This window comes from Podarcis tiliguerta (assembly GCF_965153285.1).
Source record: "Podarcis tiliguerta genome assembly, chromosome: 1".
NCBI lineage: Eukaryota > Metazoa > Chordata > Lepidosauria > Squamata > Lacertidae > Podarcis > Podarcis tiliguerta.
In genome coordinates, this window is record NC_139534.1 from 59,830,047 (window position 1) to 59,844,308 (window position 14,262).

General features: G+C 41.4%; 1 protein-coding gene across 10 annotated transcripts in view; it reads right to left on the reverse strand.

Annotated features, from left to right (window-relative positions):
- Nucleotides 1-1,924: 1,924 nt before the first annotated feature.
- The window catches only part of DEAF1 (DEAF1 transcription factor), a gene marked incomplete at its 5' end in the record, with an annotated part of 30,734 nt that continues 18,396 nt past the window's right edge, over nt 1,925-14,262 (reverse strand). For 4 of the 10 annotated variants that reach the window (XM_083427971.1, XM_083427970.1, XM_083427969.1 and 1 more), the window contains 3 exons: nt 1,925-3,308; nt 3,990-4,079; nt 8,664-8,729. In XM_083427971.1, the coding sequence (XP_083284097.1) occupies nt 3,204-3,308; nt 3,990-4,079; nt 8,664-8,729 (261 nt within the window). In that variant the 3' untranslated portion in view covers nt 1,925-3,203. Of the gene's footprint in view, nt 3,309-3,989; nt 4,080-5,252; nt 5,951-6,560; nt 8,730-11,287; nt 11,412-14,262 lie in introns of those variants that run through there. The other 6 variants (XR_014508073.1, XR_014508074.1, XR_014508075.1 and 3 more) reach the window with 4 other exon arrangements.

Genomic DNA, 14,262 nt, shown 5'->3' on the forward strand with positions numbered 1-14,262 from the left:
ATATTTGCACTTATTTACCAATATATCGGTTGCGCATAGTTGGAGGTAGAGCATTGAAATGCCTCAAAGCTCATTGCTCCCACATCAGATATTCTAGCAGAACTGACAGCACAATAAGATTCTTGCAGAGAACAACTCAACTCACTCTCTTTTTTTAAAAAAAAGATTTCCATGTGCTTAACTTGAACTGCCAATCTAGATCCTTTGCCATACCCAGCTAGGAGCGGTTGTGAGGGAGAAGAGAGGCACCTGCCCCCCATGGAAGAGGTTGGGAGATGTAGGCATACACCTGGTATTGGGACATATTTTTGTTTCATCTGTGCTCTAAATCTGGCCCTTAGGTTTGCACCATGCAAAGCAACCCTGCTGAGCTCAGTTTCTCCAGTCACCCTGATGCTATTGAACCCAGTTACTCCTTGCAAAGGTCTCGTTTCCCTGCTGAATTGCACTGCTCCAAAGGCCAAAGTCTAGCAGAAGACATGAGGAATGTGAAAGGGACTGAAAAAGAAGCAGCTCCTTTTTCCAAGACCATCTCCTTTTGCAGCTCATTAAGAGTCGAGTCAGCTCTTATCTTCATCAGATAAAGGTCAGGGTGGCACAAACAGGCAGATAGCACTGGTGGCCTTTCCATTCAGAAGGGAGATGATAACCAAGACAACCCCAAAGAGGTAGGAAATCAAAACTCTCCCTTCTTTCAACCTCCAAAACCTGGTTTTGCCATGAAGCACTTGCTTAACTCTCCCATGTCTCCTCATCTGCATCCAAGGATATGCATTGGCACACGTTCCTCCCTTGCTACTATCTTCTCTTCCATTCCCTATTTCTCACCACAATCAAACATTTGACAGCCTGCTGTCCCAGGTGCTGCTCCACTGTCTGTGTTCAAGTAAGTTTCAACTGCAAGTCCTGTTTGATTTTATAACTGGGCAGATGCCCCCTTGCCTCGTGATTTGGGATCACAAGCCCAGTTTAGCCTCAAGATTCACCACAAAGTGATGACACCTGTTGAAAGCATTTGCAGATATCTTTCCCATTCACCCATGAGCTCACATTCTAGTTCGAAGAGAAACGCAAAGCCCCTATCTTATCCAAATTAAGGGCATTTCCTAGTTTCTGCCTCTTCACATCGGAGACATTCTGCTTGCTCACACTGACTGCTAATCATGAAACTGCCCTGGACACAAGCCAACGTTTCTTGCAAAAGACCCCACTGAAATGGAGACCGAGGTAACGTTATTGCCATGTATATCCCTAAGAGTGGTCAACACAAAATGGACAAGGTGACATTGAAGCATTCTTCTTGTGTGGGATGTGCATCAAGTACACACAGATGTGTAACTTCCCCACATTCTGATTATAAACTGTATTACTCTCAGCATAAGGACTAAAATGGTGATGACACAAGTTCCTCTTACTTTACACTTTCTACTGAGGAGAATACTGCTCATTACATTTAACCTGCAAGGAAAATTCCTTTACCGCAGAGACATGATTTTTAAAGCTCTGATTTCCCTGGATGAAAGAAAAATGCACTATTTGGCTGTTATTTAAGACTTTCTGATGGGCTGTTTCGTTGCTTAGAAGTTTTCAAAGCTTTGCAACCAGAACTGGAAATTTGGCAACAGAGTTATTTGGCATGATCAAGAACAACCTTCCTCCCTAAAATTACACCAAAGTGCAATTGAAAGTCTATATATAGAATGCATTTGCAAAGCACTCGTGAATGTCTTTGCAATGCCAGAGTAACATTATGCTTTTCAATGCTGCACTGAAGCAAAAGTCAGCACGACCCTATTTGGGGAGCATCTGATTGTGCGCAGCCACTCTTTATTTATTTTATTAAGTTTATTTTTAAGTATAATGCAAATTTATAAATAAATACGAGGACCAGGACAGACACAGGAAAGAAAATGGCAAGTGCTAACAATATCAGCAACATTTTATTGTGCTTCTCTTATTCCTATGACTTCCAAAAACGTTCTTCCTTTTATACGAACGAATATGGCCTAAAACCAATGCTCATTTTATATCCTGCAATTTTAACACTCAGGAAGGTGCTGCTTTCAAATCAATTCCCTTGCAGGAATGTAAGCCTCTTTCCTAAAGTGAAACGCACAATAGCACCTTCTCGCTTATTTCTGGCAGCACGAAATCAGAGCTGTAAACTCTTTATAAAGTATTCATTTTACTGATTTGATTACTGATTAGTGCTGAGCTCTTTCTTGCAGGGAGATATGAGAGAATGTTTTATCATTTATTTTATGGAGTGAAGTGGGTGGGGGTGGAAAACAAACTGAGATGTGTAAAAATTAAAATGGTAGTGACCTCCGTAGACACAGTGCGGTCTTCTCAGTTTCTCCTCAGGAGTAAATAAGAGGGTGTTTTGTGCAAGACGAGCTGGTCTATTACATATGTGAGGTGTGTGAATTGGCTAGGTCTAGCTGTGCTATAATCTCAAAGTTTTGGTGATACTGAACAAATCAACTGTTATATAGCTATTCAAATCAATTGTTTATAGCCATTTAGACACCACAGATTTGCATTTGCACTCAGAGTGAATGCTACAGGAAGTTTTCTGACTGCTTTGCAGTTTGCTCAATATCTGCACAATACAGAATTCCGAATATGTCAGAGAACTTTGTCTTGCAGGGGGTGGGATGGAAGAATGCAACAACCAAACCTAAAATCAGTGATAGTCAAAGTCCAGGTATATACCCTAATGTCAGCACACAAAACCCACTGAAGGGCTGGGCTGTTCCATATTTGTTTTGTTACATGAGAGGTAGGGAGAGAACAACAATGGCAACAATTCAAGTTTCATGTGGACCACTTTGGAGGAACATCAGAGAAAACAGGTCTCATAAACCACTTTAAAGAACCTTTTAAGTCACTTCAAAGAACCCACCAGAGCTGTAGGATACAACAATTCAAACTGTCCATCAGTTTTGCAGCGGTTCCACACAGAGGACTGTAAACATAATGTACGGTAAGTTCCAGAGTTTTCTTAAAAACACGCAGAGCCCCTAAATGTTCTCCTGTCCGTGTCTTGTCAGTTTTGGCACAGTTAGAGAACAGCAACATGTAAACAACATCACGGTTTGATCTTCTGATGAGTTCAGTTCAGTAGGACTTCACAGCGGGGTTACTGGTCCAGCCAGTCTGCTCCCTACACATGTCCATATAGATGGAAGAGGTGGGGCTCTTCAGACAATAACTTTCTCTATCACATTGTCTGCAACATCCACTTCTTCTGCCTGAACAGTAACCGTGGCTGCCTGGCCACATATATGCTGGTGGTCTTTCCAATCCTGAACAGGAGGGGCAAAAAGAAAAGAGTGTGAAATGAAAGCAGTTACCGGGTAAAAGAAAAACGTAGCAACACTGGGCCAGGGCTGCGGAATTCTAGTTTTATGAGGTGACATTCTGCTTTGAGATTTCCCCAGTACATACACCAGAATCCTAATATCACTTAGCAAAAGGGAACTAAAATCCCATTTATACCCTGTCTCTCCAAAAACATTTTCTCATTGGAAACTGAAGAGCACCAACTAAAAACAATGATTTTGTAACAATTCAATTAAAACCCACATCTTAAAAAAAACCAAACCCAAACATTAAAAGCAGCCCTAAAACTACCACATGAAAAGACTTGAGTAACTAAAATATGTTTTAACATGGCTCCAAAAGGATAAGAGCCAGGGAATAAAACTAGGGAGGGGACTGTTCGCTAAATGAGCTACCATCAAAAGCTATGGGCTTTTCAGCAGACAATGAAACCTGCCAGTTGGGCCTTACTAGATAATCTTCATGTTTGGGTAGGTTCACATGGGAACAGGAGGCCCTTCAGGTTGGTGGGTTTTTCGTGAAGGAATCTACCAAGCAGCCCTTCTGATCAAGCCCCAGTGAAATAAATGAGTGGTGACAGCTGAAAAGTGAGAGGCCATGGGTGTTTGTTTCTCTGGCTTTGCGGAGTATAAGGAATTTATTACCTTCCGCTGACAAAACGTTGAGCAGTAATTGACTTTATGGCAGCCAGTGCACTCGTTCATTGCTTCCCGACCACAGTTTACACAGGATTGCTGTCACAACGCAGACACAGAAGCTAAGTCAATGGGGAGGAAAGAAGCACTCTCTCCTGCAAAGCCTTAATAGTACGAGATACATGGTAAAGGGCAGAAGTGATGCACAATTACAGAGGTCCTGTGTAGGGAATACTTTATTATTATTTTTTAAATTAATCAACTCTTGCCTATAGCAACTGAGCACTTGGAAGGATTAAACAGGCACTTCAGTTCCCTAGACTTCTCCCCTCCAGTCTTTCTGAAGCCATGGAAGCCAAGGCTAACGTTTTAAGTGCAACATACGTGTCACAAGATGGCAATGGTGAGCCTAATGGAAAAGTCAATGTATTTTTAAAAATGCTTTTTAAAAAATCATTTTCAGAACTTTTTTTATATGTGTGTAGATTCCACCTTGGAGGGATACCTCTGACTTTACAGTTGTGAAGACCAAAGATATTCAAGTGTTTATACAACAGACCAACTGTGGATTTTTACCATATCTTCTTTAATATTCCAAGTATGCAGGAGCAGTATTTCTCAATACTTCTTCAAATGCACATACGGTTCAAAACAAGGTTAGATATGAATAAACATGTCTATTAATTTAAGAACATAGGGAGAGCTAGCTGGATCAGGCCAATGGCCCATCCAATCCAGCATCCTGTTCTCACAGCGGCCAACCAGGTCCCTGTGGAGAAACCTGCAAGCAGGATCTGAGCGTGAGACTACTATCCCCTCCTGCAACACTCAGCGACCGGCATTCAGAGGCAGAGTTCCTCTGGCCGTGGAGGTGGAACATAGCCATCGTGGCTAGTAGCCATTGATAGCCTTATTATTATATTTACAATATAAAACAAAACATTGAAATTGTCTATATGAAAACAGCTTTAAATGGTATTAGAAACATTGAAAAGGTTAAAATCACCTCTAGCTAAACAGAAATCAAACACATGTAACTTCTGTATGACTGGATAGGTTTGCATAAACAAGAATTGTTCAAGCAGTTTTAGCGTATTAAAAATATAACTTGATTATAGGTTTCAAGAGCTGATGCATTTTATGCAAATTCTTCAACCTTATGAATGTTTATGGGTGAGCCTTGGAGGGAAATGTGGGATATATAAATATTATAAATATATAAAATAAGTAAGAATTGCACGGCTTTATGTAGTTGGTGTGAACCACTTTGAATTTATTTTTTTTAATGAATTAGCTGTATGTATTTTCTTAAATCAATCAATTGATGCACTGTTATTGTGTGACTGAGTTTCAGATTGCTTTTTATATCCGCAGCTTTGAGCACAGGTGGATTTGTGGGAAATGCTGTATATAAATAAATGGACTGTGTCTATGACTCAAAAGAAAAGAAAAGAAAAAAGTCCCCCTTTGTAGTACACGTGTTTAGGTCTGCAGCCTGAACCTGATATATGGAACAGGACGGCCCATAAGAGAGCTCATTAGGCTCCTGCTTTCATCGTGTCTCTAATGATGATGGATGCAGAAAGGTTTGCCGCATGGCCATTTGTGGGGAAGGCAGAAAACAGTGGCAAGCACAAAGTCCCAACTGATTATTTTTTTAGCTCTCATTATTTCTAAGCTCATTTCATGAATTACTTTACTTCACAACTCAAAATACCAATTCCAGGAAAAGATTTATATATATGCTTCCTGATGAAAATGAAAGTTGGGGGGGGGGGGAGTGAGAGAAAAACAAGCCAACACCATGCAAGGGAAATGTGTGCAGATGGGTTGCAGGTTCCAAAGGGTTGCTTAGGTTTCCGAAGAGCAGGAGGAATTGACCTTGTCATCACCCATCCTTTTTTTCCCCTTCAAAAATGCAAATCTTAAAAAAATGGCCTCTTCAGGCTTCTTTTTCCCAGTGTAACTTGCTCTCGGGGACTCTTTTTTTTTTAAGTAAATTTTTATTGTTTTCCTTACATATTCTTTTCCAACAAACCATAATAAAACCATACATTCCCTTTGACTCTGCCGAGTCGCGACTCCCCTCCCTCCTTACAATCGGTATATTTAACCCCTTTCTATCACACACATCATTCTCATAATAATACTATTATACATTGGAGGTATTATGTCAATCCTCCTAGTGTCTTAACCTCTTTACAATTCTTCTTTAAATATTCAATAAATTTACTCCAATTATTTTGGTATCTTTGATCTTCCTGGTCCCGGATCCTCCCTGACAGTTTGGCAGGTTCTGCATATTCTGTCAGCTTTACCTGCCACTCCTGGATAGTTGGTATGTCTTGTATTTTCCATCTTTGGGCCAGGAGGGTTCTTGCGGCAGCCGTAGCATACATAAACAGATTTTGATCTCGCATTTTAATTTCTGTTCCTATTAAGCCTAATAGACACGCTTCTGGTCTATTGGGGAAGGTATACCTAAATATTTTTTTGAGTTCATTATAAATTGATTCCCAAAATTTTTTAACCTTGTCACAGGTCCACCACATATGGAAATAATCCCCGTCTACCATCTACCTCTAGGGGACTCCTGAGCACTGCTAGTTCTGACTATGAAACACAAGCATGTGCTGAGAGAGCTCAAATATGGAAAGGGGTAAATAAATAAAAAATAGATAAGTAAAACAATATGGTGCTGAACTGTGAATAAAAGAACAACAGTTCTTGATCACCAAAGTGAGGTAACAGGAGCCTACAACAGAGGGAGACAAGATGGCGCCCTCCAGATGTCATTGGACTACAACTGCCATCAATCCTGACCATTGGCCAAGCCAGCTGCGGCTGATGGGAGTTATAGTCCAACAACACCTGGAGCGTACCATATGCTTTTCCCTGGTCTGTAATACTGAAAAACTGGGAGACTATCCTTCAAGAATAAGAATACTGAGAGGCATAACTTTTTAAGCTGAAGGCTCTGCATTAGACCTCCCCGTGTCCCCAATCTGCCTTTTGCCAGCCACTTGGAAGAACCAGGATTTTTATTCAGAATAAGAACAGGTGATGAGGGTGGGGGTAGGGGAGAGATGTGAGGAAGCATTAGAATAAAGAATTGATTGAGAATAACTGCATTTTTTTCATTCACCTAAAAACAGGCATTAAATCCTCAGGCAACACTTTTAATACAACTGGTGGGGGGAAAGGGGACACTGCTTTGGTGAGCTGTCATTATGTCCTTTGGTTCATAAGATCCCATTAAAGTGAGCAAGCTCTGCGTGTTGGGGTGGCTCGTTCAAAACCTGAACAAAAATAAGGACGCAAGGAATGTTTCCCAGCTCAATCTGCTTATAGCTCATACCTAGGCATGATTAGCAACCTGGTATAATTGAACGAGGCCAGCGCAGGAAGGGATTCTTGGCAGTGAATAAATTGACATGCTGTGAAAGCATTAACACAGGCCATATTTAGTGCAGATGGATCCGCTAGCTTTCGGGCCCAACTGATTCACACTCTCATTATCACCTAATTTGTTTGCACCATCTGCCTGCAAATTATCTGCAAATCTTGAAATATAACAGGTGCCAGAGAATTATATACCTTGATTTTAGTGGGGGGTACGGCAGTAACTGCTTTTGTACGCAAGCCATTGACAACCTTGACACTGCGGCTTGTACAAGGTTTGATATACGTGGGAGCAACATTCGGGACTAGGGCCAAAGTAGATGTGCCAGCAGGAGGCCCGAGACCGGATTGCCTATGTTTTCTAAAAAGGCAAATGTAGCCGTAGAGGCTTGCCAATCTGGATCAAAGCTATAACGCTGGGTGGGCTGGTTCAAACTCACCCTCCCTTGTACCATTTTCCTGATAGGCATCACAGCCTTAATTCTGCTCCTTGCCTCTCAGGGCAAAATGTCCTTGTATGGAAAGGATGACACACACCCTAGCTATAATCCAAATAAGCCCCCCACCCTAGTGCATTTGTCTCTTGCAAGAGCTGCAGAACATCCTTGCTGAGCTGTGAGTTTGGGTGGGATCTACACTGAAGGAAGCAACTGGGATAGTCTCTGATCAGGGAATGGAAAGTATTGCGCAGACATCTCCCGCTCTGCCACCTTGAGTGCCAGTGGTTGGATAGAGCTCCCTCCTTATGAGTTGGAAACAGGACACATATGCACTGTTTTAGCCTCCATGCAACTGCAGAAGCAAAAAACGCAATACTCATCAAGTGCTACATCACGCCAGGAGGTGCTGCTATCTACACTGCACCCAAATTTCAGAGGGCACTATTTGAAAGAGGCTGCACACTTTGAGCACACAGAGCCATGTGTGCAGCCGGGACCCAAAGCCTGTCACAGGAGGCAAAGAGCACCAGCCATTTCAGAGCTCGTCCCAGGGAATTCCCAGTTGTGCTTGTGTTATCTGACCGTGCCAGTGGTCTTGGCAGCAGAGCATCATGATACTGGAGCCAGAGTTAGAGAATGTCCCAAAGGCCACCACAAGTAAGTGGATGACAGCACCCTAACAGTCATGGGGTAGACTTCATCGCTGTACCACCAGGGGATTGGGGGGCGGGGAGCAAACCAAAACTGGAAATGCATAACATTGACAGACAATGACAACATTGTTCCAGAACAGAATGGAACGTTCCTGAACTGCTGTCTGATAGCAGTGCCTTGTGCTTACCTTAATGATGATTTCTGTTTTTCCATCTACATCTTCAGCTTGTTGAAATAACTGGCCCTGATACTGCTAAAAGGAAAAAGACATTGCAAACTTCAGCTTTACAGACATCTCAGGCTGCTCTTTGGAGCATAGTTAAATGATTCCATTAAAGTGTTCTGCTGCTATGTAATTTTCTGTTCAACAACAACACTCTTGTGAGAAGGGAACTCGATGTGATGCAGAAGGGCTGTGATGAGGATCTCCTGTGCAATCTTTGCAAAGTGAATAGAAGCTGCAGGGACCTGACACTGGTTGGAGCCAAGGCACTGGTCAGCAGCAGGAGAGAACCTGCTGTTTAATATCACCTGATTAAAAGCTGCTTTTTGCCCCACAGGGGGAAAGCTGCAGGGTCCTAGGTTTGTGTGTGTGCGAGAAAGGAATCACAAGGGCGTCCAGACAAGCTGCTGACAGAATGCTGCACTCACAAAAGCTGTTAATTTGGACACAATTTGATAAGCTTCAGAACAAGAAAAAGAGTATTAATATTAATTTGAATTTCAAGATTTATTTTTATCTTCTTCTCCCGTCAGTGAGAGCTTTCTTGGGAGTCCAGGTGCTCCCACTTTTCTTCCTGCCATTCTAATATATTTAGTTTGGTTTAAGTACTTAGATTCACCGTTCTCTGGTTTATATTGCTCTTTGAAGGGGTAGGAGACACCCAAGACAGTAGTTTAAAAGCTCCACCTTTAGGTTTGAAGCTCAGCTTTTACTATATTAATTTTGTTGGTGCTCTTCTTCCAATATCAGGGCCCTGTAATCTATCTTTAGCCTGTAGTTTATTTTCTTTTATATTGGTTGCTATATCCCTGCCTTTCTTTGTTGCTTTGAAGAGTATCTTGGACGGTATAATTTAACCTAAAAGTAGGAATAAACATACGAACAGCAGATAACATTAAATAAAGGAAGATTTGAGATGAAAAGGGGTGGAATAATAGATTATGCAGCTGACAAAGGACTACCTAGAATCCCATGGACTGGGAAGTCCGAGGATAAGAGATAATGGTGAATACTGTATGGTGTGTATATATAAGTTGTAAAGATGCATAAGCAAAACAAAATAAAAAGAACAAGAACAAGAAAATAGCATTAAAGAGCCAAGCATGGGAAGCAGCATCATGACACGGAAGACAGAAAGCAACTGTTAGCTTTCTACCAGCTTTGATTCATTGGCTGAAAGTTGTTAAGATGCTACAAGGCATTGCCATGGTACCAGGCTCTATGTAGATCACTACCAACAATGGTGGCCAGCAGCAATTCTGGAATCTATATCTCCATGATCTTTCACCTTCCTACATGTGACCCCTTGGTTGAAAGGGCCAGGGATAAAACCCTCCCCCTGAACTTGCCTTGTCTGGAACCTCTTCAAAACCTTAAGATGCAGGAAGGCAACCACAAGGATCCCAATAGTAGTCTAGCATTGGGGAGGAAACATTTTTACTTCTCTCCCATTGTTTCCAGTAGTTGGGACACAAATGTGTTAATTTAAAAAAAATCAAGAAGAAAAGAATGGAGGAGCGTGAGAGTGTTCCACTGCTCTCACTTCCCATCTGCCAAGGACAGCCCGGCAGAGCATTGGATAAGGGGGACAAACTGCCTCCAGATTCCCCTCCCCTGCTTTAAAACTGTGCGGTTAAACTGGTAAAGGAAGTTTAGGTGTGAAAATCCAAGTATTGCATAAATTCCAGTTCTCCATTACTCCACAAAATCTCCTTCCCCACCATCCCACCTCCAGTTAGAAAAAAGAAAAAAGGAAATGGATATGTCTGTAGCTTTGCTAATCTTGGAGAAATGTCTTTATATCCAGACAATCTGTACATATGGTGTCCTCTTCCTCCCCTGCCCGCCCCAGACATTTGATTGATTGGCGGCAGTAGGCTTTGAGGTCTCCTGAACTCTTTCTTTGCTCTACCTGCTTCCCTTTGACAAGCTTCATGTTGCTACAGGCTTATAATGAGAAGGAGTGCTACTGCCATGGGGGCGATCCATCTTTATTTTGGCTTAGTTATCCCACAGGAAGGCTTAAACTTTGGGAGGGGGCTGGCTCATTAGGGGGACTTGCTATGGTGAACAAGTTTGGGTTTGCCGTAAGGTAGGGCAAAAATGGATTGCAAAATTTCACATGGACATTTTTCGAGCTATAACACTTTCCTTCGTGGTCTTAACTCAATATTCCTTCACACAAAACCCTTTATTTATATACCCTTCATTCAGCATGGAAACACGCAATAAATTCACAAGGCAGGCAAGCTCCAGAGAGCCTTAAACTAAGCACAAGAACTCTGTTAGGCAGTGCTAAATAAATTAAGTTAAATGTATCAAGACTGGAGATACTAGCCAAAATTAGATTCAACACCAGCCTAGGGTGTTAAATCTCCTGAGGAACAGTTCAAAAACAATCTAAAGCAAAGTAGATTTATCCAAGAGTAGAACCTAATACTTAAGCAGATTAAAGGCTTAATTTCAGATCATCTTTATGACCTGACATCACAGCATTTAAAGGTCTGGAGTGTTGTGAGTTTACAGGAACATAAAATGACCATGGCATAGAATCACATTAGGCAGAGAGGAAAAGATGGAAATCTCACACTTTTTATGATATACTTGCTCTTTAAGCCAAGAGAAGCAGCTTTCAGCCTTCAAATACTGTGTAACATAGATACCAGTATTAACTCTCCCAAGTATTCCAATGCCATTAAAGTGTAGTAAGAACTGTCAAGAAAAAAAATTGATTTGGTTTTGGTTTTTTGCCTAGGAAGTAAAGCCAATTACCAGCACAGGTTTGACAGTTATGACTCAATTGATATAACTGTTCCTAAGTCGTAGTGTCTGCCTCTACTATATATTTTGGAAAGTTGTTTGCTCACTTTCCACTTGGGCACCTATTAAGATACCGCAACCCCATTTTGCATGATGGTTCCTGAGATCAAGGAACAGGTTTGTCCATGTTGGGATACAATTGGATGCCATTTTGAATCAAGATGGCAGACTGAAACTTTCCAAACTTCACTGATTTCAAAGCTGCAATCATTTGTTGGTTTCTTAGAATTCCCAAGCAGCACCAGATTTGATGCTGCTTGGTATTAATAATTTGGCTTATTTATTCATATCATTGCCATACATGTTCATAGTGTCTTCTGTGCAGACTTTTAAAAGCCTGCTAAAAACTTCCCTATTCCGTCAGGCCTATGCAGGCAATGATGTGTACAACACTAACAATGGTCTACTGATGTTTGTTTTTATTTTATTTTTTTATTTTTATTCATTTGAAGCTTTTAAATAATTTTTACTGTCCAGTTTTATGTTTTTATAAACCACTGCGATAGATTTTTATGACACAGCATTATATACATTTTTTAAAAATAAATAAAATTGTTAAGGGCCTGATATAGGTCTCTATGCTTCAGAAAAAGCTTGCTAGTCAGAACAAATAATCTGTAAAAGTTGTGCTTTGCTTAGCAAGGAATGGGTTTGCCCACCAGTTTTTGTAAGGCTATTTTCTAAGAATGGTAAAACAGGACATATGAAGGAAATGCCTTGATCCTTGAGTTGTAGTGAAGAAATGGGGGGAAAGTCTGGTGTTGGACCTCACCGTAAATGCTGCAAGAGAAGCCCATGAGAGGCATTAGGTCAAGGGTACCTCAACTCTGGATGCCTGAACACTTACATAGCAAGCTGTGTGTATCAGTTAACTATTTGTATCTTGCTCTCAGAATTGTGGGGCGGGATGTCCGTTACATGAAACAAAACCGAATCTCAATTAGAACTTCTTTCTGTTAACTCTAAGGAAATATGTGACATGTATGCATTTTAATGCGCATCTGCCAAAGAGCTGAACTCTGTGGCTTTGAAACAGACCCTAAAACCTTTTTTTGTATCCCGAGTTTCTTTATTGGATTTTATTAGTGGCTATATATAACGTTATCTCTGCTGTGTTATTATATGCTATCTATTCTATTGTTGCATTGCTCTCAACGTTTTCATCCTCAGCCGGTTTGCACATGCTTGCCTTAAAATGTGGGGGTAGAAATAAAATAAAATACCAATATATATACAGTAAAAGCTTGGGTCATTGTGTTGCCGCCTTATAATTACCTCTCTGCAGCCACATATAACCATGCTTGGCATTTTAATCCGCACAAACTGTGGTATGCAGACTAATCTGTGCTAGAGTTGGCATCTCTCTCTCATGAGACTTCCCTTCCAGACTAACAGTGCAATCCTGTGCATAAATACTCAGAGTTAAATGAGACCTAACCAATGTAAGTGGGTACAGATCTATAGCCTTAACCTTGAACCGAAGGGGAATTTTTGCCAGAAGCATTTTCGCAGCCCTGACAGAAAAAGCTTTCCTGGGCTATGGGGATCTTGAAGATAGAGGATCCCTTGACATATTTTTAATCTAATCTTTACGTCACTGTTAGGATGCAGGAGGACACCGATGTTTCTAGATGCACAGTTCCCAGGCATCCTTTAGAACATCCATAATGGTGAAACCAGTTAACATTAGGCTTCTATTTGCTGTACAGAAATGCAGTTTTATCCAAGGAATGTTGGATGCTGGGCTGGAGGGTCAACCTCCCACCCTCAGCAAGATGTGGCTGTTTCTTCCAGTGTACCCCCAAACCCACAGTGTGTTGAGCCAAATATGGTTGTCGCCCAGCTATGCAAGCCAGCACATCTATCTCTTGCTGCCACCAAGGCAAAGCTCCGATTATGACAAGAGGGACAAGAAAAGACTGTTTCTCATCCTGCAGCAGAAGCCGACATCAAGCTGCAGCAGGATGAGAAATGTGTGCCACCTCCTCCCTGAAATGCTTTTACCTCTGAGGCAGAAATAAAATATGATCCATATTTTTCCACCCAACATTATAAACATTATTTACCCCTTCAGAAAACCTAGATGTATGAAATGTTCAATTATCTTAGAAAAATTCAAATACTATAGAGGAATGTTTAAAAGAAATGTCAGATTGAATAGTCACCTAACTACCTTTTTTCTCATATTTCGGGACAGCAGTTTCTGACTGTGTTTTATTAAAGCACATAACTCTGGAAGGTAATTACAACAGTCACACACCATGTCCTCAGGCTCAAGCTGGTATATAACTTAACAGGTAGCAGCCTGGGTAGCAGAAATGTTTTTCATGAATGACTGGTGAGGAAACTATTGCTCTAACAGTCCTCATGTAATGCAACACCACAGTAATAGTAAAAAAAAAAGTAAGTAAAGGACCCCTGGACGGTTAAGTCCAATCAATGGCGACTATGGGCTGTGGCACTCATCTCGCTTTCAGGCCGAGGGAGCCAGCATTTGTCCACAGACAGCTTTCCTGGTCATGTGGCTCGCATGACTAAACCACTTCTGGTGCAGCAGAATTCCCTGACAGAAACCAGAGTGCACGGAAGACTGTTTACCTTCCCGCCACAGTGATACCTATTTATCTACTTGCACTTTGACGTGCTTTCAAACTGCTAGGTAGGTAGGAGCTGGGACAGAGCAACGGGAACTCACCCCATCGCAGGGATTCGAACCGCTGACCTTCTGATAGGCAAGCCCAAG